The sequence below is a fragment of the Mandrillus leucophaeus genome, unplaced genomic scaffold (genome assembly GCF_000951045.1).
Source record: "Mandrillus leucophaeus isolate KB7577 unplaced genomic scaffold, Mleu.le_1.0 Scaffold142, whole genome shotgun sequence".
Classification (NCBI taxonomy): Eukaryota; Metazoa; Chordata; class Mammalia; order Primates; family Cercopithecidae; genus Mandrillus; species Mandrillus leucophaeus.
In genome coordinates, this window is record NW_012101388.1 from 3,525,228 (window position 1) to 3,550,762 (window position 25,535).

The window sequence follows — 25,535 nt, forward strand, 5'->3', positions numbered from 1 at the left end:
AGTTGATGGGTGCAGCAAACCAACATGGTTCATGTATACCTATGTATCAAACCCGCACATTGTGCTTTCGTACCCTAGAACTTAAAGTACAATAATAATAAAAAAGAAACACCCCAAATGTCCATCAAAAACAGAACGGATAAATGGATTGTGGTATATTAGTATAATGGAATACAGACCAATAAAAACTAAAAGAACCACAGATATAAGTTCTTCTAGTTTTTGACGTGGACAATTCCCACAAATAATGTATTAAAGGAGCAAGCCACAGAGTAATGCAGTATTATTCCATACACATAAAGTTCAAAACCAGGCTAAACTAAATCATTCTTGATGCATGTGTACGTAGTGAAACTGTCAAGAAAAGCAACGTCGTTATTACCATGAAACTCAGGAAGGTGGGGATACAGAGGCGAGGGAAGCGGATGTGATGAGGGAGGAGGGTGTCATCAGTAGGGAAACAGGCAGGGCCTCCATCGATGACAATATTCCAGTTATTAAACTGGGTGATGGGTTGTACTGCTGTTCTTTATAATTTAATACACATTTTAAATGTTCTTTTGTATTTATTCCATAGGTAATAAAACTTATTAAAACCACATATCAAAAAAATAAAAAATAAATAAATAATAAAAGCTGGGCAGGCATTCCATGGGTGGTGAAATGGGGGATGCAAATAATAGGCTGAGGAATTAGCAGGTACCAAGAATGTGGCAGGAAGACAAAGGGCATGGTTTGTGCGGTGTCCCTGGGGTGGGTTTCCATGGTTTCCTGTGAGCCACTTGGTAGTGAGACAGGATGGACCCTTATGCCACATTTAGGAGTTTGAACTTGAGATTATGGTCTGGAAAGCCATGCATGGTTTTTAAACAAACGTCTCATATGAGTGCATTGGGGCTTTAGAAAGACGATCCGGCTCAGCATTTGGTCTGAAAAGAGGCTAGGGAGCTGGCAGGTAGGCCACCACCATGGGCCGGGGACTGCTGGGGATTGTCTGTAATAGAGAAGTGGGGACTGGAATTGCCAGTCAGAGTGACAGCTCACACAGGGATATAGCGCAGGAGGGTGAAGTCCCGAGGCGCCTAGCTGTTATAAATTCATACTTAGGGTGGGTCATGAACCATCGGAATTTTATATGAGGAGTCAGGCTGGAATGGGGAATATGACTTGTTCCATTTGAGATGTGTGGAACACACCATACCAGGTAAACCTGTCACAAAGACAGCCAAGGATGTTTGTAAACACAGTTAGGGACTGGGGATGAGTAGGCGGTCTAGAGCCGGAGACCTGGGGCCACCAGCATCCCGATTCCGAGAGGTACCATGAAAATTGATGAAACTACGCAGAATATGTAGTGGAGGCACAAGAGAAGAAATCCACCTATTTCTGGGGCATTTCAAATATATGGAGGTAATAAAAGGAAGAGACACAGGAGGGCGACGGAGAGAGAGAGCCCGCGTGCGAAAGGGAGACTTCGACCCAGCCATCAGGATGTGCTGGCAGAACTGGGGAGACGAGTCTGCCCCTCCGAGGGGACCCAGGGAAAAGGGCGCGGTCTACGCAGAGCCCGAGGCAGGGAAGCCGGAAGGGCCCGGAGAGCAGCCCTGGGTGAGGCCGTTTGGAATGCGGAGGTCTCAGGAGTGGAGCAGCAGCCAGAGGACTGAGAGTGTCTGGAAAGTGAGGAATTGGTTAAAGTAACCCCGGTGGGTGGCTGCGACAGAGAGGGGCGTAGGTGAAGAAGCACCCACCCCCCAAATCCCGTTTGAGAGGAAGCAGTCAATGAAGAAGGGAATGTGAGAGATACAGAAAAATGAAGGCAGGGATGGAAAGAACGGAGGGAGGGGACAGGGAGGGGAGGAGAAGGTGCAACCAATAGGCTGTAAGCACAGGAGCAGGCGTGGGTGCCAGGGGAGCAGGGACTCGGCGCCTCCTCGATCTACCCCAGGCGCCCCGGAAATTCCAGGCCTGGCCGCCAGCACTCCCCGAGTCTCCTCCGCAGCCGCGGCTCCTCCCAGTCGCCCTACCCGGGCTCGCGCCCGAGCTTCCGGCGCTTCCAAACCCACTGCTCGCGTCACCCGCCGCTCCCACCAGGCAGCAAATCGCAGGCGGAGAAACAGACGCTTCCTCTCTAGGGGCAGCTTCCGAGTCAGGGAGGGTCTGCGCGCTCCTGCTCTCTGGGCCCGGCCCTCGGCCTGGGCCGGGTCTCTCGGTGGGGCTCGGGACCCCGGCTGGTGCCAGGGCGACCCCCACAGCCCCGCGACTCTCTTTCCCGGCCGCCTCCCACCGTCATTCCCCTACTTCCTGCCCTGCCCGCCTTTGCCTCGCTCTGAGTCCTTCTTTGGTCTTCCTCTCTCCCCGCTCTCTTCCGCGCTCCAGGGAAGAGGTGGCCGCCGCGGGAACCTGGGCACCTGCGTGCCTGCCCCGCCTGGTACCTGGGAGAGGCCCCCACCTCCTGCTGCTGCTGCCGCCGCTGCTGCCGCCGCTGCTGCTTCGCCTATTCCTCCTTTGTAGATGCTTCACGTCCGCCTTGATTGAGGGCAAGGCTTCCGGCAGATGACTCAGAACCGTTCGATTGCGCTGGCCTGTGCAATCCCTGATTCTTTGGGCCTGTGTGGATGTCTGCGGGCACCGGAGAGAGGGCCAGTGACTGGTCCTTGGAGGGTGGTTGTGGAAGGCTTTGCTCAACAGGAGATTGGTTTGTTTTTCTGGATTAGTATGTTCAGTATCCGTGTTTCGGGTGTGTGCGTGCAAGAGCACTCTCAAAGTGAGGACTTGACTTTGAAAATTAACTAAAGGCAAAATCAGAAGTTAAAGTTGCTAAAGTCAGCAGTTTCCAAGCTGTTTTGGCGTGACACCCATCAACGCAAGTTTCCACACGCATCCCCAATGGATCGCTATGAATTTATACGTAATAATGTGCTCAATACTAATGTATTCTAAATGCTATAAAACATATAAACAAATTTAAATTTGGATTGACAGCAATCATGGGGGTAAAGGTCTCAGGAAATGGACTGATTTAAATGGAATAAAGAGCATTGGTTGTACTTACTAAACCTTGACATTTGATTTTCAGTACATATACTGATCACTCAAAGATATTTGATTGGAATCTAATTAGTAAAAATCTATCCTCTTGAAACCAGTTTTTAAAAATAATTTAATTTTTGGCTGGGCGCGGTGGCTCACACCTGTAATCCCAGCACTTTGGGAGGCCGAGGCAGGCGGATCATGAGGTCAGGAGATCGAGACCATCCTGGCTAACACGGTGAAACCCCGTCTCTACTAAAAATACAAAAAAATTAGCCAGGCGTGGTGGTGGGCGCTTGTAGTCCCAGCTACTGGGGAGGCTGAGGCAGGAGAATGGTGTGAACCCGGGAGGCGGAGCTTGCAGTGAGCCGAGATCGCGCCACTGCACTCCAGCCTGGGCGACAGAGCAAGACTCCGTCTCAAAAAAATAATAATTTAATTTTTATATGTCAACAGTTTGAAGCCCACCGAAACTATTCTTTTTGGAAGATTTTTATGAAGGTTAGAAACCTACATTTCCAAGTTTTTAAAGTTTTCTTATATGAGAATTTTAACATTTTTAAACAACAAAATCATACAATTATGGAAAAATACCCCAGGAGGGGTTCTCAAAATGATGACCCCAGACTCTTTCAAAAAGCAGTTTATTTCTCATTCATGGAAAAGATGCATATTTACCTGAAAGGCATTCAACTGTATTTTTTTCAAAAACGTTTGCTAGGTATTCCACTACTGACAGCCTCATCACAGAAAAGGTCAGCATAGGAGGGAACAGTAGCCTTTTACAAAAGAAAAAAAAATGCAAATGTGTAATGAATTCCTTTTTTTAAAGTACAATTGTTGTAAATGATGAATTGATGGGTGCAGCAAACCAACATGGCACATGTATACGTATGTAACAAACCTGCACGCTGTACACATGTACCCTAGAACTTAAAGTGTATATACATATATACGTACACTTGTATGAGATAACAAGAAAGTCAGCATTTTTCAAAAGACTGATGGCTGCTTTCCTGCTTATTACAAAGTATTATAAAAGTTCTGCTATTTAACATCCTAGGTTTTTGGTTTTTAAAACTGCAGTGATACCATCTGGTGGCAAGCATTCCTCGCAATATCTTGCTGAAAGCAAATGCACAAGAAGGCTACTCTCAACCCTATTTTTGACGAAACAGTGCTCCTCAGTGTCTATGTAGAGGTTCAAAGAGCCAAGTTTTGGTTCAAACCCAGTTATCCCAGATCCCAAAGTCTGTGCTGTTCTGCTTCCAGAGAGGAACTGGGCAGGCTAAACAAATCAGAGATAGACACGGACACTCAAGTTGAGAGCCTCACAGAACAATTTTGAAAAGTAATCTTTGCCACTTCAGGTTTCTATTAAACCCCTACTTTTCAGAGGGTTCTTACTCTGGAAAATCTTTCAAAAATCTCAGCCCTAACACATCTTGGACTGAACATGATTGGGATAAAAAGTAGACAGGGACTATTTCCCAGGGTCTCAAGGCAAATGGTGGTAAAGGGAAGGTCTTAATCTGAAACATCCATACCACTAGGGTTTCCACTCTACTCCCACCATGGAGGAGTGGCCAACTGTCCCCTTGACTAGATTTAGCTTATCCTAACCCTCTGTTTTAAGGAAGGAAGTAGACCTCCTCCTTCCTTCTTCCCAGGACATAAGTGCATGAGTAACCTTCGTTCCTACATCCTTAATCTCTCTACTATTTTGCAAAGTCTTAGCACATAAATATGCTCAGTACCTCACATACTAAAAACAAATGTGCTTTCTTTACCTTTTATACCGTGTAGCTACCACCCGGCTTTTTCATTTTTCCATTCACAGTCAACGTCTTCATAAAAAGTGTACCCATAGGCTGTTGTCCTGTTTTCACCGTTAATTGACTTTTGACTCCACTGCAGTTAGACATCCACCCAAACATTCTCTGAAATTCCTCCTGAAAGGGATACTAATCATCTTCTAATTGCCTTGGCCAAAAGATACATCCCAGGTCTTATTTGATTTTGTTTGTTGGCGACATTTAGTCCTTTCCTCTTTGACCTTCCCAGGATATCCGGAGCACCCTTCCCTTCTTTCCTGACTCTTTTGCCTGGTATCCTGATTCCTTTCCTGCCATTCTGAGCCCTCTTCTTTTCACTATAATATGATCTTGTATGACCTCCACTATATCCATAGGTTCATGTTTCAACTTTTAACTTATTCAAAATCTCTAACCTGTCTCGAGCCGTAGATGTTACCTGTGTACTACTGGACATCTCTCCGAAACCTGGGTGTTTCCCTCCCCACTTCTTTTAACTAAATGATCAAAAGTCCTGTTATTTCTATCACTTTTGTGTTCCTCCCATCCATACTCAATCTCTTACCTCCATCATATCTCATGTCTCTCCTAAACAATTAATTTTCCTACCTACAGTTCTGATCCATGCCAACCTATTGCCTACGCTGAAGTTCAGGTAAACATTCCAATTCTAATTATTTTATACCTCAGTTTAAAATCCTTTATAACATCCTCTTATCCAAAAAGATAAATTACAAACTATTGAGCAAGGAGTGTAAGCCTCTTAATGTCTTGATTTCTCCCTTCTTTTCTTTAGAGCCATAGCAAATGATTTACATTCCTTCATATCCTCCATTCATATACATGGGGTTCCTGGCATGCAAGCTTGTCTTTCAAAATTCAGTTCAAATAATGTCTCCTGCAGGAAGCTTTCGCAGAGCTCTTCAGTTTGGGAATTCTGCTTTTAAATATCCACATTCCTCTCTGCACCCCAAACCAATTAAGTCAAGATCTCCTGGGGGAGGGAACCAGGCCACAGTATTTTGTAAAACTCGCTCAGTGATTTCCCTGTGGAATCCTAAAAGTAACTGTTCCCAAGAACTCTCCTCAGTAAGTCTTGGTGCAGGATTCGCCCCCATCTTTTCTCCATGACTTTGAAACCCCTCTCTCTAGTGGCTACAGACTCACATTTGAACTGTGCCCAAACTTACCTGCTCGGCCAGTTGAAAATGCCAAGGTCACTTCCCCGTTGTGCATCAATGTCTCCTTGCTGGTCAGAACTAGATCCAGACTTTGGACCCCACTTGGTCCATCTACTCCTTTTCCTCTTTGACCAGCAAAACAAATTAAATGATGAAAAATGCTTGTACCGTGTAGCTACCACCCGGCTTTTTCATTTTTCCATTCACAGTCAACGTCTTCATAAAAAGTGTACCCATAGGCTGTTGTCCTGTTTTCACCGTTAATTGACTTTTGACTCCACTGCAGTTAGACATCCACCCAAACATTCTCTGAAATTCCTCCTGAAAGGGATACTAATCATCTTCTAATTGCCTTGGTCAAAAGATACATCCCAGGTCTTATTTGATTTTGTTTGTTGGCGACATTTAGTCCTTTCCTCTTTGACCTTCCCAGGATGTCCAGTGCACCCTTCCCTTCTCTCCTGACTCTTTTGCCTGGTATCCTGATTCCTTTCCTGCCATTCTGAGCCCTCTTCTTTTCACTATAATATGATCTTGTATGACCTCCACTATATCCATAGGTTCATGTTTCAACTTTTAACTTATTCAAAATCTCTAACCTGTCTCGAGCCGTAGATGTTACCTGTGTACTACTGGACATCTCTCCGAAACCTGGGTGTTTCCCTCCCCACTTCTTTTAACTAAATGATCAAAAGTCCTGTTATTTCTATCACTTTTGTGTTCCTCCCATCCATACTCAATCTCTTACCTCCATCATATCTCATGTCTCTCCTAAACAATTAATTTTCCTACCTACAGTTCTGATCCATGCCAACCTATTGCCTACGCTGAAGTTCAGGTAAACATTCCAATTCTAATTATTTTATACCTCAGTTTAAAATCCTTTATAACATCCTCTTATCCAAAAAGATAAATTACAAACTATTGAGCAAGGAGTGTAAGCCTCTTAATGTCTTGATTTCTCCCTTCTTTTCTTTAGAGCCATAGCAAATGATTTACATTCCTTCATATCCTCCATTCATATACATGGGGTTCCTGGCATGCAAGCTTGTCTTTCAAAATTCAGTTCAAATAATGTCTCCTGCAGGAAGCTTTCGCAGCGCTCTTCAGTTTGGGAATTCTGCTTTTAAATATCCACATTCCTCTCTGCACCCCAAACCAATTAAGTCAAGCTCTCCTGGGGGAGGGAACCAGGCCACAGTATTTTGTAAAACTCGCTCAGTGATTTCCCTGTGGAATCCTAAAAGTAACTGTTCCCAAGAACTCTCCTCAGTAAGTCTTGGTGCAGGATTCGCCCCCATCTTTTCTCCATGACTTTGAAACCTCTCTCTCTAGTGGCTACAGACTCACATTTGAACTGTGCCCAAACTTACCTGCTCGGCCAGTTGAAAATGCCAAGGTCACTTCCCCGTTGTGCATCAATGTCTCCTTGCTGGTCAGAACTAGATCCAGACTTTGGACCCCACTTGGTCCATCTACTCCTTTTCCTCTTTGACCAGCAAAACAAATTAAATGATGAAAAATGCTTGTCTCCTCCGTGAAACTTCCAGCAAATATCTGGTGGTTTGAAGTCCTTTACAAAGGATATAATTTGGCCCCTGGGAGTTTGGTTGTAAACACAGATACATCCCATGTAGGAAACACAGTGCATGCAGGTGCAAAGAGGCACAAGATAGCACCATGAAAACCATGACGTATCCAGGCCTGCAGTGGTTCAGATAGTGTGGATGAGGCACTGCAAGAGAGCGTCTGATGTGTCCACAGGGCCATGTCATGAAGGGCCATGTGGACTCTCTTGGTGGGGTTTCTTCGTTCCCTTGTGGACTATGGGAAAACACAAAAGGAGTTTAACCTGGGGAGAAACATTGTCATATTTATATTTACGAAGGTCCCTCTGGCTGCATTATGGAGTATATTGTAGGAGGGTACCATTGCCTGCAGTGTGTCCCTAACCATGTGTTAGGGACAGAGCATGGGTGAGAGTTGAGGAAAGCCGAAATGAAGCAGAGGCAGGAGAAATGGACAGGAGGACATGGCCTTGAGGAATTACCAGGACATAAATTTGGCATCATTTCTTGGACCATGAAAGGAAGAGGGAGCAGGAAGAATCAAAGATGAATCTAAGAATGAACAAACCTAATTTTTGGAATAATGCAATGAAATGTGGAACTGGTCTGTTTTCCTAGTTAAGGAATTTGTCTGCAAGTCTATATTCATGAAGATTAATTGTATTTATTTTCTGAGTATGGACAATTTAAATGCTGGTCCCTAAAGGGAAACCTCTCTCTCAGAGTACCTGAAGCCCAATTTCAGAGTGAGCCTGAACAGGCTCCCCACTCATGAAGCTTTCCCCCGGCCCACTGGGGAGGCGACAGGTAACTGATAATGTTCCAGAGTATATAATTCAGTGCCTCAGAAACTGTCCTCAGCCTCATCTTCTGTCTTCTTGCCTCATACCTAACTTCACATCTCTTCAGTTGGTACTGGGGAGTATCTGCTGGTTCTCAACTCCTGACTCAACCTTGACCTAGTTTTGTCTGACTCCCTTGGCTCCTGACTTTGTGGACCTCAGGAAGGGCACAGTCCCAGGCTAGTCTCAGGTTGAGCTACCAGCGCCTCCAAATTAGACTTCCACTTGTCAGGAGGAAAGTAGAGTCCAGGCATAATTGGAGCTTCTTAGGGTGGTTTGAGATCTCTGTACTCCTTGTTACAAAATGAACAAATACTCCACCTTAAAGAGTCTCATGGGGCGGGGCACAGTGGCTCATGACTGTAATCCCAGCACTTTGGGAGGCCGAGGCAGGCGGATCACCTGAGGTCGGGAGTTTGAGACCAGCCTGGCCAACATGGTGAAACCCCATTTCTACTAAAAATACAAAAACTAGCCAGGCGTGGTGACAGGTGTCTGTGATCCCAGCTACTAGGAGGCTCTGAAGAAGGAGAACTGCTTGAACCTCGCGAGGTTGCAGTGAGCTGAGATTGCACCACTTCACTCCAGCCTGGGAAACAGAACAAGACTCTGTCTCAAAAAAAAAAAAAAAAAGAGTCTCACCGGAATTCCAATATATCCTTCAGTGACTGAACATATACTCCAGCAACAGTTAGTTACTTCATATATGCCGGCCACACCTCTCAATCTTCCATGAGATTCCCAGCAAGCGTCCCTGGTTTTGAGAAAGTGTAAAAAAAAAAACAACAACAAAAGCAAAACACACTTGCTTCAGCTAATTAATGCTAGAGAAACAAAGATATCATCATAAAATGTAAGCATTTGAAAGAACCATATTGTTGAAATTTTGCAGGGGAGGATGGTGAAATAGAGGTAGTTTGTGTGATTTGCCCAGAGTCCCATAAAGAATTCGTGGAAGAATTGAGACTACAGTCAGTATGGCCACATTCCCAGAGAACTGCTTTTTCTGCCACACCCTGCAGTAATAATATTGTCACAAGACAATTGGACAGTGTTTCATATATTCAGTCATGGAAGAAGAGTTTAATGGAAACGAATAAATGTTAGGAAAAATTAATTCGATTGTGATAACACTTAAGGAATGGAGTGTTCACTCTCTAGGGAAAGTTGGGCTAAATGATGAAGTGGAGTGTCCCTGTATGTGATCTGTGGTGCTATTTTGCTGTAGGTAAATTCCTATTTTTAACTTCAAATGTGCTCTGACTGCATTAGTGCCAATTTTTTTGAGACCGGTGTACCTATCCTATTGGGTACATTCAATTGACACAAGTACATTCTCTTTTCAGTTCTCCCACCATTTCTCTCTATTCAAACAACTAAAACCTTCTTGAATATTATTTGGTTAGTCCTTTGAGTTAATGAATCATTTTACAGGATCTGCTTCAGACAAATTAGTACTGCTTACTAACAGCACAATCCTAAATTCAAAAGACTACTGAGTTATCAAGTGGATGTCTAGATCATCCAAAATATACTGGCTGTGGTTTGGGTATGGATTTTTGTCCCCACCAAAACCCACACTGCGATTTAGTTCCTGGTGTGCCAGTGTTCTACTTAGGGAGAGGTGTCTGCGTCATATAGGTGGATTCCTTGTGAAAGCCTTGGTCCTGTTCTCCTGGTAGTCAGTGAGGTAGAATTAGCTCTTATGGAATGGATTAGTTCCTCCAAGAGTGGGTTGTTATAAAGTAAGCTTTCTCCCCGTGTTTGGTCCCTCTTCGCATGTACCTGCATCCCCTTTGACCTCTTCCTCGTTGAACCTGCAGGTTCACTGCAACCTCCGCCTCCCAAGGTTCAATGTCTTTTGACATAGCACAAAAGCCCTCTCCAGAAGCCCGGGGATGCCAGTGCCGTACCTCTTGTATAGTCTGCAGAACATGAGCCAAATAAGCCTCCTTTCTTTATAAACTACCCAGCCTCAGGTATTCCTGTATAGCAATGCAAAACAGACTAAGACAATGCTTATATTAAAGTGTCTAAATTGTTACCAAGACAAATGTAAGCAATGAAACATACATGTTGTAGAGCATCTGCTGACCAAGGGTATGGAGAACCCAGTGGACCTTAATGTGAAAAGCATTACATTAACATGCCTGGTATTGTATTTCAAGGAACTTATAAAAGAAAAAAAGTCTTCTGATATGGCATTGCCTGGAAACTGCCATTAGTCCCTCATTAGTGAATTGTCAGTCTCTCCGTTAATTTGAAGGAGGTTAAGGGGAAGTATTAAGTAACAGAGTTTGGAGGCAGTTAGAAAGGTCTCTTTGGTTTCTAAATGTATCTTTTTGTGCTTTGATTGAATGTGTTGCAGATAGGAAAGTTGAATGGGAGATATCTTGATATCCTCTCAGATTTTAGCTTATCAATAGTTACTATTGATTGTTGAAACAGTGTGAGTTCATGCCACTTGTTCTAGTGTCCTGTCTGGTTCAGGATTAATCTCAGAATTTTCAGTTTTTAGTGGAGTAGTTTTTCTAATATCTGCATTCCCTCAAGCCAGAATGTGTTTGGTAGACCCGCACTGTGGACTTCAAGCTTCTGCCACACTCTTTCATAATAGTATGAAAGATGTTTATTCAGTTATATTAGGCAGTGTTCACTCTGCAAACAGAAACTACATCAGAGATTTGAAGAGAAGAGAATTAATATAAAGAATTATTAAGTAATAGATTTTTTAAAAAACACTGTAATGGGAACAGATATAGAAGGTACAAAAGAGAAATGGTCACTTCGTGTCTTGGGGTAAGTGGGAAAAAAAAGAGCTAAAGACTTAGGAAAAGACATACGCTATGGACTGTATTATGTCCTCACAAAATTTTTATGTAAAAGCCCTAACCCCTAAGATGATAGTATCTGGAGACAGGGCCTTTGGGAGTTAGTTGGGGTAAAATAAAGTCAGGAGGGTTGGGCCCTCTTGAAGGAATTGGTGGCATTAAAAGAAGAAGAGAGAAATTGCTGTCCCTGCCATGTGAACATAGTTAGAAGGTGGCCTTCTGCAAGCCAGGAATAGAACCCTCATCAGAAACCAAATCTCCTAGCACCTGATCTTGGACTTCCCAGCCTCCAAAACTCTGAGAAATGCCAGTTGCTTAAACTGCCCAGTCTATGGTATTTTATTTTTATTTTTATTTTCTGAGACAGTGTCTCACTCTGTTGCCCAAGCTGGAGTGCAGTGGCATGATCTTGGTTCACTGCAACCTCTGTCTCCTGGGTTCAAGTGATTCTCCTGGCTCAGCTGAGTAGCTGGGACTATAGGCAGGTGCCACCATGCCCAGTTAATTTTTTTATTTTTGTTTTTTTTTCGTTTTTGTATTTTTAGTAGAGACGGGGTTTCACCATGTTGGCCAGGATGGTCTCTTAACTCCTGACCTCAGGTGATCTGCCCACCTTGGCCTCCCAAAGTGCTGGGATTACAGGCATGAGCCACCACACCCAGACTATGGTATTTTATTATACCCACCTGAGCAAACTAACGTGACTAAATGTCACAAGGCTGATATTCAGAGTTCTTTGAAGGTGTGGCTGCCACAGGAACATGCAGTCTGCAGTGGTTATGAAACTTGCCAGATGGCCAAAGCTGGCTTAGAAGAAGCCATCTGCCCTTGCTGGAGGGTGTGGGCAGGCTGTGGCTGGTCCATAGAAGCAAATGCCTGGTAGGAAATATAGTTGCCAGAAGCTGCATCTTGACCAAAGGCAGAAATGACCACTGTGTGGAGAAAGCATGCCCTGAGAATGTGGCTACAGATGACCAAGTGGGCTGCTGGGTGCCTACACTGAATAATCCTAAGATCAGAATCCAGAAAGTGCGTTTCTACTGCTATCTTCTTACAGTGTCTCTTCAGCTCCCTCTACTGGCAAAGCCGAACACTGGGCCAGTCAGTCAAGTTCATGTTGTAGGATCCAGGTTTACTACCATAAAGTCCGCAAAGGTAGATTTAGAGCTGATAAACAATAAATTGATACCTGGCACAGCAATGGAGTGATCAGGCAAACCTGTCATTAAATTTGGGATGATAACTAGTGAATCTGTCTCTGTTCCGGATCCTCTCCAGAATCCTTCAAGGACAATATGTAAGGAATTCACTGATAAAACATTGTATGCTTGGTCACAAGTAGCTAGAGAAAGCAAACTACTTTCGACCTAGCACAGTGGCTCACGTCTGTAATCTCAGCACTTTGGGAGGCTAAGGCGGGTGGATCACGAGGACAGGAGTTCAAGACTAGTATAGGTGGGAGAAGAATTTTATGCTGCTTTCCCCAACGGCCACTAGATATGCCAATCAGGTGTGCATGGTCCATGCTATGACCTGTATCAGATTAACGTCAGCTTGTACAGCAAGCCCACAGAACTGGAAACCTCCCTCCAGTCCTCTGCCCCCTCCATCTCCTTCAACACAGAAGCTTCAGGTCAGGAAAGGAAAGGCCATCTTTCACATGCCGAAGAGCATCAGCTTCTTGAGGGGTGCCTCATGCGGGTACAGCCTGCATCTTCTCAGTCTCTAAACCATCCCCTGCTGTGGACCTCTCCTTTGCAATTGTGGCCCTGCAGCCCTCTTTGAGAAGAGGGATGCAAGAGCCTTAGAGTTCCCATTTATTGATGCATAGGAGGAGTGAAGGCTCTCAGGACCTCCATTCAGGACTCCTGGAGGGGGTAGCAATGCTTCCAGAGTTCATGGCACCCAGATGCACCTGACCTTAGGTCTGTATCCCAGGATGCTCATCCCTGGATCCAGGATGATGTGCTTTTGGTGCCGGAAGTTTCCGAGTCCCACTTTTCAGATGGGATAACACAGCCAAAGAAATCAGACTTCATGTTAAAGGGAGACAGGTTTCTGGTCCCTACTCTTCCTGCACTATGCTGACAGCTGCCCTTCTGGTAGGAGCTGATATAGGCAAGTTTCATGATAACAAGAGGAAGAGATTACCCATGGCTCTTCTGGAGGTACCAGGCTTGTCTGAGTAATTTTCCGGTTTTTGGCATTACCAGACATTGGATCCACATTCTACTTCATTGCTAGCTACAAGAACTTGTTCGAGTTACTTCTGAGTCTCAGATTCCTCATGGGTTTATTATCCCTGAGGATTAAATAATCTATGTAAAATGTCCAGTGCAAAGAAGGTATTCAGTAAACATCTCTGAAGAGGTGAGATAAACTTTTTTCCCTAGAATTCAATTCTAAATGGAACTCACTTTGTGGATCCTTACAAGAAACACTACATAGTGTAAAGGAAATGTCTTAGTGCAATTTCACAAAAGACATGGAGTTATTATTTGGGAGGCTGGACCTTTTGCTATAGTTGTTTTGATCATCTCATATTCACCTTGTTGGCGAAGGAGGGATCTCCCCCACTAAATAGTAGGAGACAACCAGACACATAGCATGAGACACTGGACAGATGAAACTGGCAGCAGTTTATTAGTCACATCTGCTAAGAGCCCAAGGAGGGAGGTCACTGCATGCCATGCAGGGTCACAGGAGAGTTGCATTTGGGAAAAGAGTGAACCAGCAGGGGCTGTGGAAGGCAGGCTTTGCACTAACAAGAGGAAGAGGCGATTCCTGGTTCCTCCAGATGTGACAGGCTTGTTTGAATAATTTTCCAGGCTGGAGGGCAGTGAGCCAGGTTGAGACCCAGGTGGGGTAGCACTGACTGGCCGATAGGGGAACTCAGAAGGGGAAGGAGGCTTCCTGCTCAGTGGGTGAACAGGGTGCACATATCTGACAAGAGCAGGGGACTGGGTGGCCAGGTCTCTGAGGCCCTGAGAAGCCCATAGATGTCAAGGCAGCACATAAGATTTCAGGCCTTACAAGACAGAAATAAAATATTGAGTGATAACTCTTCAAAGAGAATATGACAAACATAATTTTACAAAACGCTCTAGGAACAATGTGCATATTGTTATCTCTATGTTTTATGGTTTACATGGCTAAAGTCTGATTATGTTATATTTCTATAACAGATAAAACCATTATCATTCATTTTCATAATTCACTATTGAAATGATTTGATTATCTTCATGCCAGGAAAGAGAGAAAAAAAAAAAAACACCTTCCTATTTGGATAGTTAGAGACTACTCTATTTACACTCCCCACTCCCACCTCTTACTGCACTTGACTGGACTATCCGCAAGCCAGTGCAAAGAGGCATGTGCTTTCCTGAGGAACAGGGCGCCACCCTGTGGCCCCTGGCTGTAACACTCAGAGTCTCTCTGCAGTGGGAGAATCACATGAGCTGATTACTCCCCACCTTTCAGAGCTCTTTCCAAGTCCAAGTGTTGGGCAGAGGAGGAAGAGGAATGAGAGTAGCAAACCCGGCAACCTCCGATACTCCCGCTTTCCTCTCTCAGCCCACATACAACGTGGATGTTTCCTTATAATCCTCAGTCCAATTCTCTCCCTGAAGCTAGCTAGCTGGCTTTGGTGCAAAGGGAAAAGTGGGCCAGTTATGGAAAGAAAATATGGGTTGTGTCAGTGAAGTTCTGAGGGCTCAGGGTCTTTCTGGCTGCAAGGGGGTTGATGGAATAAGCCTTTTTAGCTGTGCCCTAGAAAACAATATAACCCTCCCTATTCAATCTAAATCATCAGTGTGTTCCCTTATCACTGATCACAGCAGTTGCATTTCAAGCCTGTAACACAAATGGCCACAGAAAGCTTAACGTCCTTTTCAAAAAATATTTCAAATATAGAACGACATGTGATGTTTACCCGTGAAGCTGTCTCAGACTACATTAGTGTGAACAGAACATGTATAATCATCTCTGCCTCCTGATAGCAAGTGTAAATTTTCAGAGAAAGTGGAGAGTTGTACATTTGAATAGGCTTGTGACCCACTGATCCCTGTGAAGGCAAACTATGATTAAAACAGAAACACCCGGGAAATTGGACTGAATTCTCACTGGTCTCGGTTAACTGCTCTCTCACCCTCTGTGCCAGCTTCTGAAGAGCTGGAATACAGGTCGCTTCTGAAAATGTCTTTCTTTCTCTTTCTTTCTTCTTTCTTTCTTTCCTTCTTTCTTTCTTTCTTTCTCTTTCTTTTCTTTCTTTTTTCTTTGTTTCTCTTTCTTTCCTTCCTTCCTTCTCTTTCTTTCTTTTTTCTTTCTTTCTCTCTTTCTCTCTTTCTTTCGACAGAGTCTCGCTCTCTCACCCAGGCTAGAGCACAGTGGCACGATCTCAGCTCACTGCAACCTCCACCTGCCAGGTTCAAGTGATTCTCCTGCCTTAGCCTCCCAAGTAGCTGGGACTATAGGCATGCAACACCATGCCCAGCTAATTTTTGTATTTTTAGTAGAGACCGGGTTTCACCATGTTGGCCGGGCTGGTCTCAAACTCCTGGCCTCAAATGATCCGCCCATCTTGGCCTCCCAAAGTGCTGGTTACAGGTGTGAGCCACCCTGCTGGGCCACTTCTGAGAATTGCTGAGTCCTGCTCACCATACTTCCTCCCCAGTCTCCATTTCACTTTCTATTGTTCCATTAAAAATGGGCCCACATTTGTCAATACTATTGAACAGAGAAGACAGAAAATAACATGTATCTTCTTGTGTTTGGGAAAACAGAAGGATAGCATTCTGTGAGGGTGGCACCATATACAAAGTGAAGAGACAGCAGATGGCTCTAACAGTTGGAATATATTGGTGTGGGCAGTGGGGAGAGGGTAACACCTCATTTCAAGCAGAGGGGTTTGACTAAGTGGTCATTGATACCACCTGCCAAGTGACCACAAAATCCTTGGAGACAAGTTCAGACTCTAGAAAACATTTAACATGCAAACACACACACAAGGGTTCTCAATAAGGAATTTCAAAATTAGATTCCTAACATCTCATTTTTGACTGCTGCAATATAAAGTCACTTTGGGTCACAGGCACACTATAAAGAGTGGAGGAAATGTAGGTCACTAAGAGAAAAGAGAAGGACTATATCCAATGACTACCTATGTCCTTATGGAGACGAAAACCGGCCACAGAAGAGAATACCATTGGTTTTGCTGTGCTGGATGAAGAAAAGGAAGGGATGGTCTGCACAGAACCTGAGGGAGTAACTGGCACAACATAAAACTATTTCTTCGGTGGTAGCTGCTGCTGCTTCTGTACCTTCCTCATTGACCTCCACAAAGGACTTGTGCATGACCTTGGACAAGTACAGATCCTTCTTAGATGACATTCCTGAGAAGTCTGCCCTGTCCTGTTCAAAGGCATCGACCACGCCCATACTGCGAAGGACATCCTCCATGTTGTAAGTTTCCTCTAGTTTAAATCTAGGAAGGAAAACTTCCATCTCTCGTTCATGCATCTTGTCTGGGTTTGTCCATTCTATGAATCTCTCATAAGAAAGTTTTTTCTCCACCTAGAAGAAGAGTGTTGGATATTTTAGGGTCTAGATCACTGTTACCCAATACAGTTTTCTGCTATGATGTTAACGATGTATGGCTATGCTGCCAAATGTGATAGCCATGAGCCAAATATGGCTATGGAGCACTAGAAGTGTGTGTAGTATAAAGGAAGCCTGGATTTTTAAAATGTTATTTAATTTTAACTAATGTAAATGTAAATAGTTACAGGTGGCTAGTGGCTACCATATTGGACTGCACACACCTGGATGACAGCACAGTAATGCTAAACCATTCAAATATGAATTGATTTTATATTTCTGTGCTTTGACTCTTCATTTCCAGAAACTTAGTCAAACCATTTCCCTGAGGCAGAATCTTACAGTTTGGCTGCATTTGTATAAGAACAGCTGTTCTTACAAAGTTTGGTGTTGTAGCTTAACAGCAGCATGTTGAGGTAGGACATCTCAGACTTGCCTTTTCTTCCATCCAAACTTTCTTCCAATGAATCCATCATCATTTTCTGTTAATTTAAATTTCCAAATCTCTGTTAATTTAAATTTCCAAATTTAAATTTCTCATCTGGCCCTTACTTCATCTCTGCTGCCACTGCCTTCATTCAGGCCTTTGTCATGTCTTGCTTGAAAGGCATAGCAACATCCCTTCTGACCTATCTCTATTATCGATACTTCCAACTCATCTATTGCAGGCAAAAGGATTAGTTTTCTAGAAACTCAAATTACTCTCCAGCTAAATTTTTCATTGACTCTCTACAACCTTGCTGTTCAGTGTGGTCCATGGGCTAGCAGCCTCAGTATCGCCGAGGAGCTTGGTGGAAATGCAGATTCTCAGGCTCCTCCATTCCAGTCTTACTAAATCAGAATCTTCTTTCTAACAAGATCCTCAAATGATACACGGAGTCACAGCAGCTGTTTCCCCACATGACTGCTTTCTAAAGAGCAAACTTACAACTATGGGGCAAGGTTGTGGAGAAGACTACTAATATTAGTCAATGGCATACTCTGTGCGTCGAAACAAATGCATTATATATACTATGTCTTCCATCCTATGACATCCCTCATAGGGAGGTACTGCCACCATTTTCCATAGGAATAAACAGCCTGAAAGAGTACAGATTTCTAAATTGTAAAGCAGGACATTGAACTCTGACCTGGTTCAGAGTTCAGAGTTGACCCTCAACCTGAGCCCATTCTAGGATAAGAGTATTTTCTGAATTGTGTTCAACACTTAGAACACCACCCCACTGGATGTAATCATGAAAAGAGAAAAGAGCATGTGGCCAAATATGTCAGGGAAACACTGGTAAAAGCAAATGTTCAAAGTTTTTTTCCTAAAAGGCTTGTGAGAGCCTTTACTATGATAAAATGCATACTTTGAACACTCATTACCATTTTCAAATCAGTGTCTTCATTGGGAAGCAAAATGATCATATTCAGTTCCTTTCCAACATAGGGAAGCACTAGAATTTGGCTGGATATTTTCCTTACATAGGTCATTTTAAAGATGGATTCCTTAAACATCATTTGCACAGGTTTTTCTTTGTTCTAGAAAGGAAACAGATACACATTAAGTTGAAGCACAAGAGTTGAATATTGAGCATAATCAACAGAGTTGGTCACTTTCTGCCCCTACAAATGCTTTCTTTCTTTGGTCTCTAGAACCCCGTATTAGACCCTTCCTTTACTGGTTCATGGTCATTACCTCAGTCTCCAAACACTGGGCTACCCAGGGCTCAATCCTTACCTTGCTTTCTGTTGGTGATCTTGAAGGAGATCACGATATGCCACTCTGAAATATACCACTTTGGTTTAAGAATATTTTGAACTGAAGGCATTAGAGTTCCTGAAATAGCCTATCTGCCTAAAAGCAGAATCTCCCCGAAAAAACTCAATTTTCATTATTCTCTTCCTTGGTAACAATTCTAATTTTCTTAGAGATGAAAAGTCTGCACACACCCAGCCAGACATTGTCACAAGCCTATTACCTCTGCCATCGATTCTGCTCCAAAAGGATCCATTTATCTTTCCACAAAAGGCATTTGTTTTTCCCAAGTGCCCTTTGTTCCCCTCCCTTTCTCCTACGAAGTTGGGTAAAAACACCACAAATTCTAATGACTTCTTCAAATTACTTATCACTGAGTTTTCCCATGTACGTATGTGATGCACAAGTTAATAAATTTCTGTTCGTTTTTCTCTTGTTAATTCTCTTTTGTCACTTTACAAGGTCCCAGCCAAAGAACTTGCGAATATAGAGGAAAACGATTTCTTTTCACCCCTATCATTTCATTTAGTCTTATGAATTTAAATATAAAACCCAAATCTGCACCTCTGGCCTGGAGCTCACCTCAGTAGTCCAAATTCATAAATTTCACTGCCCTACTCAACATCAGCATCTGAACATATAAAACCAACCTCCAGTCTAACTTGTAACACTGGGCTCCTCACAACCCCTTCCCAATCTGCTCCATCTGTTTTCTGTCCCATCTCAGTTGAGGGGGACGCCATCTGTCCAGTTGTCGGATACCCTGGAATGAATGTTGACTCCCATCTTTCTCTCACAACACATATCTGACCCTTGGCAAATTATATCAGCTCCATTTTTACAACGTAACCAAAATCTAACCTGTGCATCCTACCTCCGCTGCTATCATCCTAGTCCTGGACGATGCAATAAACTTGTAAGTGATTGCCTTATTTCTGCCCTTATCCTCCCTGTGATTATTCTCAACACAGGAGCCCGAGAGACCCTGTTAAGACATAAGTCACATCACTCCTCAACTGAAAACCCTCCTGACTCAGAGTGAAAGCTGAAGTCTTTGAAAAAACTGGCAAATCATGTCAGGAGCTTGTCCTCCACTGCCTCTCTGATCTCACCTCTTACTGCACTCCCTTTGCTTGTCTGCTACACTCAGAGTGGTTGCTTCACGGATCCATGGACAAACTATCTCAACTCTGCCCACTGAACTCATTCCCCCAGAACCTGTAACACATATGGCCTCACCTCCTTCTGTCCTTGTCTCAAATACCACCTCCTTCAGTGAGGGATTCCTTGAGACCCCTACCAGAAGTTGTGTTGCCCCACCTCAACTTTCTATCACCTTTTCTTTGTACCTGTCTCCATAGCACTGCTTTTTAATATATGTTTACTGTCTTTCTCCCCGAGGAACATGTAAGCTCCATGAGGAGAGGGACACTTTGCAGATTTTGAACATGGCTGGAATAGTACCTAGCACAATACATGACATATAGTGAGCGCTCAATCACTGTTCATTAAATAAATGAAGAAACAAACTTAACAACAAAAATACTGAAAAAAAAAGAAAAATTAACACAACTTACTAGAAGAACACCACATCTGTTGCTAATGCATCCTCAAAAAGTAAGAATGATTCGAGGACCATGATTATATTCTACACAATAATTCTGCTCAATTGCTGAGTGAGTGTCCCTTATCTGAAATGTATGGGGCCAGAAGCGTTTCAGATTTTGGATTTTTTTCAGATTTTGAAATATTTGTATTATACCTACTGGTTGGGCATCCTTAATCTTTCTTGTGTGTGTGTGACAGAGTCTCGCTCTGGAGTGCGGTGGTGCGATCTCGGCTCACTGCAACCTCCACCTCCCAGGTTCAAGCGATTCCCCTGTCTCAGCCTCCCAAGTAGCTGGGACTACAGGTGTGCCCCACCACACCCAGCTAATTTTTTGTATTTTAGTAGAGATGGGGTTTCACCATGTTAGCCAGGATGGTCTCGATCTCCTGACTTCGTGATCCACCTGCCTCTGCCTCCCAAAGTGCTGGAATTACAGGTGTGAACCACCGAGCCTGTCCCGAGCATCTTTAATGTTAAAATCAGGGGGGAGGGACAGCATCAGGAGGGATAGCATTAGGAGATATACCTAATGTAAATGACGAGTTAAAGGGTGCAGCACACCAACATGACACATGTATACATATGTAACAAATCTGCACATTGTGCACATGTACCCTAGAACTTAAAGTATAAAAAAAAAAAAATCTATAATCCACAATGCTTCAGTGGCCATTTTCTTTGAGCATCATGTTGGTGGTCAAAAAGTTTCAGATGTTTGGAACACTTTAGGTTTTGGATTTTCAAGTTAGGGACACTCAATGATACTCAACTCTGCTGTTGTACAATGAAAGCACCTATAGACAGTATTTTAGCATATGAACAAAGCTGTATTTCAATAAAACTTTATTTATAAAAATAAGTGATGGACTAGACCTGGCCATTGGGCATAGTCTGCCAACCACTGGTCTAGGAAAATTCCTTTCCCCACTTTCAGATCCCAATACCTCTAGTCTTGTGATATGAAAGGATCCAATCTTGGTCATTTGTGGTAACTCAATGATTCACTAAATTTGCAATTGTATAGGTAAGTTTTATTTTATTTTGTAATTAAAGAATTAAAATAAAAATGTATATCATCTCAAAATCTTCACCCTTTGAGAAAGTACATAGGTTGGTACACTTAACATTCATTGCAACTTTTTTTTTTTTTTTTTGTGTGTGTGTGTGTGTGTGTATGTGTGTGTAAAGACTAGAAAGGAAAACAGAATTCTTCATCTCCTTATAGCATAAAATAATTCTGGCCTGTGAGATAAAGAAAAAAAGTTTTCCTTCATGAGAAAAATGGCAGAACCTTAGAAAGACAAGATTTACTCTTCTTCCTCGTCCTTGCTGCTTTCTCTTGCCTGGATTGTGTATCTAATGTCTGAACCAGCTTGTGACCATGAGGAAGTAAGTCATGGAAGTAATGAAGGCAGAGCAGAAGAGAGAGTGATTCCCTGAAACTTTCACTTACATCCCACATCAGCCTTGGCCTCTGCCCACCTCCAGAATTCCTATTGTGGAGGAAGAGTATCAAGAGTTTAAACCTTGCATGTTGAGTTTTCTGTCAATTGCAGTTTAACGAAATCCTAACACAAATTTTAAAACAAAACAAATTTTGTTTTAAAAAATTTAAGGACAGAGGCCAGGTGCGGTGGCTCACGTCTGTAATCCCAGCACTTTGGGAGGCCGAGGCCGGCGGACCTCAAGGTCAGGAGATCGAGACCATCCTGGCTAACATGGTGAAACCCCGTCTCTACTAAAAAATACAAAAACAAAATTAACTGGGGGTGGTGGCAGGCGCCTGTAGTCCTAGCTACTTGGGAGGCTGAGGCAGGAGAATGGCATGAACCCGGGAGGCAGAGCTTGCAGTGAGCTGAGTTCACGCCACTGTACTCCAGCCTGGGCGACAGAGCGAGACTCCGTCTCACAAAAAAAAAAAAAAAAAAAAAATTTAAGGACAGAAATAGTTTTCCAGGGGAAAATGGAACAGTTCATTTTAAAACAAAGCCAGAAAGAACATACATTCCTTGAGAAACCAAAGACTCAATCAGGCTCAGGTGGGCACAGAAGATTTAACTAGCGATTAATAATTAACTTAATCTATTCTGTCTACTTTTGAAAATATCCTGAAATCTCTAGAGTTAAACAAAAGAAAGAATAAACCCGATTTAGAGAAAGATAAAGGGCCTTTTGCAAATCATGTATTCCAAGTTGGAGGTAGCTACACTCTATGTCTGTCCTGTGTAAGTGTTTTTGCTCACCTAGTTTTTAGGTTAAAATTTGTGCTTATTCGTCTTTATTATCAACAGAAGACTGAACATAATTCATTGGTTCAGTACTTGTTGAGCACAAGTGTGAGTGAGATAAGCACTGGTAAGGTAGCAGTCTCTGCACTCAAATGGCAACAAACAAAGTGGGAAAAGGGACACCTGATTCAACCACTGCAATGCCACCATGGAGCGGGAGGGATCGCTGTGATGGCTTGGAGGAAGAGACAGCTTAGGGAGGTGCACTGTCAGAAAGGCTTTCCAGAAGGAACAATGAAAGAAAGAAAGGTGCATATAGGTACTGTTGAGAAATGAAGATAGAGAAATATGCAAGATCCAAGAGCCTCACATATCATACCACTCATTTGAACTTTATCTCACAAGTTTTGGGAAGCCAAGGGCTATAGACTCAGATTTGTGGTATAGATGTGAATACAGATGAGATAGGGAGCTGGACCAGAAGGCTGGGAGTATGTAGCCACTGTTGATGAGACACAAAAAGGAGATGAAGGGTAGGAGAAAGGCCCCTAAGTTTGGAGGGCAGTCCTGCTGCTGGACTACCAAAGGGTCATGTCAAAGCTACCAAGAGTCAAGGTTTAAAGCCAACGTGAAGACGGAGACTGTTCCCAAGAATCACCATTGAAATTGAAAAATATTCACCTTGCTAATTTTAAAAGGCATTTCCCTGGTCATCTCTTTCACAAACTGACTTTCCCAGTTTCCTTTGAAGTAGATGGCATTCACGAGAATCAGCTTAGTCAATGAATCAACTGAATCTGGAGAGAGCATCTCTGTAATTTTACCTGTTAAGAAGAATTAAAGAACCATTTAGCTAAAAGTATTCCCTGATGATTTTATCAGGAGGGATATTCAGATTATGTCATCTGTTTGAGAAAGCAAGTATGCATGAAGGTAGTTCATGGTGTCCTAAAATACAACCATGTAAAGGGATGCTTATCCTCCCAATGACCATAGTAACAACACTGCAACAAAAACTCGAAATAGAGCTCTTGTAATAAAAACATCACTATTTGAATAGAATGCATAAAACAAACAAGTAGATATTAATGGGAAGAGGATGACCTGATAATATATAGCAGGGAATGATTGGTGCGTATAGTTTAAAGAAATAAACATAAAAGACTGGCAAAAACGTGAGCAGTTGTAGCAAGCGTAAGAACAGTTTAAGAACTAAAGCCTAAAAAAGGCATGGCTGGCTGGATGCTGTGGCTCACGCCTGCAATCCCAGCACTTTTGGAGGCCGAGATGGGTGGATCGTTTGAGGTCAGGAGTTCAAGACCAGCCTGGCCAACATGGTGAAACCCTGCCTCTACTAAAAATAAAAAATTAGCTGGGCATGATGGCAGGTGCCTGTAGTCCCAGCTATCCTAGCTACTCTGGAGGCTAAGACAGGAGAATTGCTTGAACTCAAGAGGTGGAGGTTGCAGTGAGCTAAGATCGTGCCACTTTACTCTAGCCTGGGCAACAGAGCAAGACTCTGTCTCAAAAAAAAAAAAAAAGAAAGAAAGAAAAAAGAAAGAAAAGAAAAAGAAAAGAAAAGAAAGAAAAGAAAAGAAAAGAAAAGACATGGCCAAGCATCCTGCCACATTACATAGATAAACCATAGCGCATAGGCAATACCAGAGAGGCAGGCCTTTAAATTCAAATGTTAATGCTATGTGTGAATAGAACCCTATCTAATATTAACAACAAAAATGTGTAGGTTCTTCTGGAAGAGATGTACTGCATATTGAGAGATATCACAGATAGATGATAAGAGCAGGGATAAAGCTAGAGAAAAGGTCTACACTCTGGCAATATTTCAGAAGCAAGTTTTTAAAGTTTGCATAGTGATTTAGAGAAAAAAAGCACTCCTTGTCATATGCGACAGTTTTATGAAGAAACTAACTGTAAGACTGTTTGAAATATTATTGAAATAAAATACCAATATGTTTTCACCTTCAGTTTTTTCAGCAATCCAGTTATTTATGTGTGTTCTGGACTTCTCTGAATCATTCAGGAAATCAAGCTGCTTTAGCTTTGCTTGGTAGAATTTGCCACAGGAATCTGTAAAACACTAGGAAAAACTGAGCAACATAATATCACAGCTAACGAGATAATTAACACCAACAACTTACTTCTTCATTGTGACACCTCTCAGAAAATCAATAATTTTATTATTTATCATATATAAATTCCAAACAAGTGTGAGAAATTAACCTAAAGTCCAAATTCTTTTCAGCTATTCCTAATCTTAGCTTATAAACTAAGTAATACAGTGATCTGTGTATCAAATAATTTTCATCAACACAACTGCTGGATCTTTCAAGAGAGTGGCAATGCATCAATGAGATAATAAAAGGCACTGAGAAATCTCCAAGACGACATAACAATCCTTATATGTAAGCACCAAATAGAGGAGCATCAAGATACATAAGGCAAAAACAAATAGAACTGAAAGGAGAAATAGATAAATCCACTATTATAATTGGAGACTTCAACATCCCTCTATCGGTAGTGGATAGATCCAGAAAGCAGAAAATGTGTAAAAACGTAGTTGAACTCAACAACAGTCAACAAAGAGATGGATATAATTGGCACTGACTACTTTATCCAACAAGAGCAGATTACACATTCTTCCCAAGCTTACATGCAACATTCACCAAAATAGACCACATTCTGGGCCATAAAACACATCTTAGCGTATTTAAAATAATAAACATCATTTTGATGTCTGCTTTCAGAGTGCAATGGAATTAATCTAGAAATCAATAAGAGAAAGATGGCTGAACAATTCAAAGGTACTTGGAGATTAAACAGTACACTTTTAAATAACACATGCATCAAAACAGAAATCTCAAAAGACACTAAAAACATTTTGAGCTAGGTGAAAGTGAAAACACACTGACAACACTAAATGCTGGCAAAAATGTGGAGCAACAGGAACTCTCATTCATTGCTGCTGGGAATGCAATATTGCACAGTAACTTTGGAAGACAGTCTGGCAGTTTCTTATAAAACTAAAAGTATGATTCAGCAATCATGACCCTTGGCATTTACCCAAAGGTGTGGAAA

At 42.7% G+C, this 25,535-nt stretch overlaps 2 protein-coding genes across 5 annotated transcripts in view; both read right to left on the minus strand.

The window, feature by feature from the left end:
• Positions 1–2,580, minus strand: part of LOC105535152 (serpin B8) — an 18,238-nt gene extending 15,658 nt beyond the window's left edge. The window contains exon 1 of one of the 3 annotated variants that reach the window (XM_011974146.1): positions 2,444–2,580. The gene's annotated coding sequence lies outside the window, so the exon portion shown is untranslated. The remainder of the gene's footprint in view (positions 1–2,443) is intronic. The other 2 variants (XM_011974148.1, XM_011974147.1) reach the window with 2 other exon arrangements.
• A 13,852-nt stretch (positions 2,581–16,432) lies between these two features.
• Positions 16,433–25,535, minus strand: part of HMSD (histocompatibility (minor) serpin domain containing) — a 43,633-nt gene continuing 34,530 nt past the window's right edge. Inside the window, exons 3-6 of one of the 2 annotated variants that reach the window (XM_011974143.1) lie at positions 24,420–24,537; positions 23,121–23,263; positions 18,230–18,385; positions 16,433–16,837 (exon numbers count right to left, since the gene is read on the minus strand). In XM_011974143.1, the coding sequence (XP_011829533.1) occupies positions 16,433–16,837; positions 18,230–18,385; positions 23,121–23,263; positions 24,420–24,537 (822 nt within the window). Of the gene's footprint in view, positions 16,838–18,229; positions 18,386–23,120; positions 23,264–24,286; positions 24,538–25,535 lie in introns of those variants that run through there. The other variant, XM_011974144.1, reaches the window with a different exon arrangement.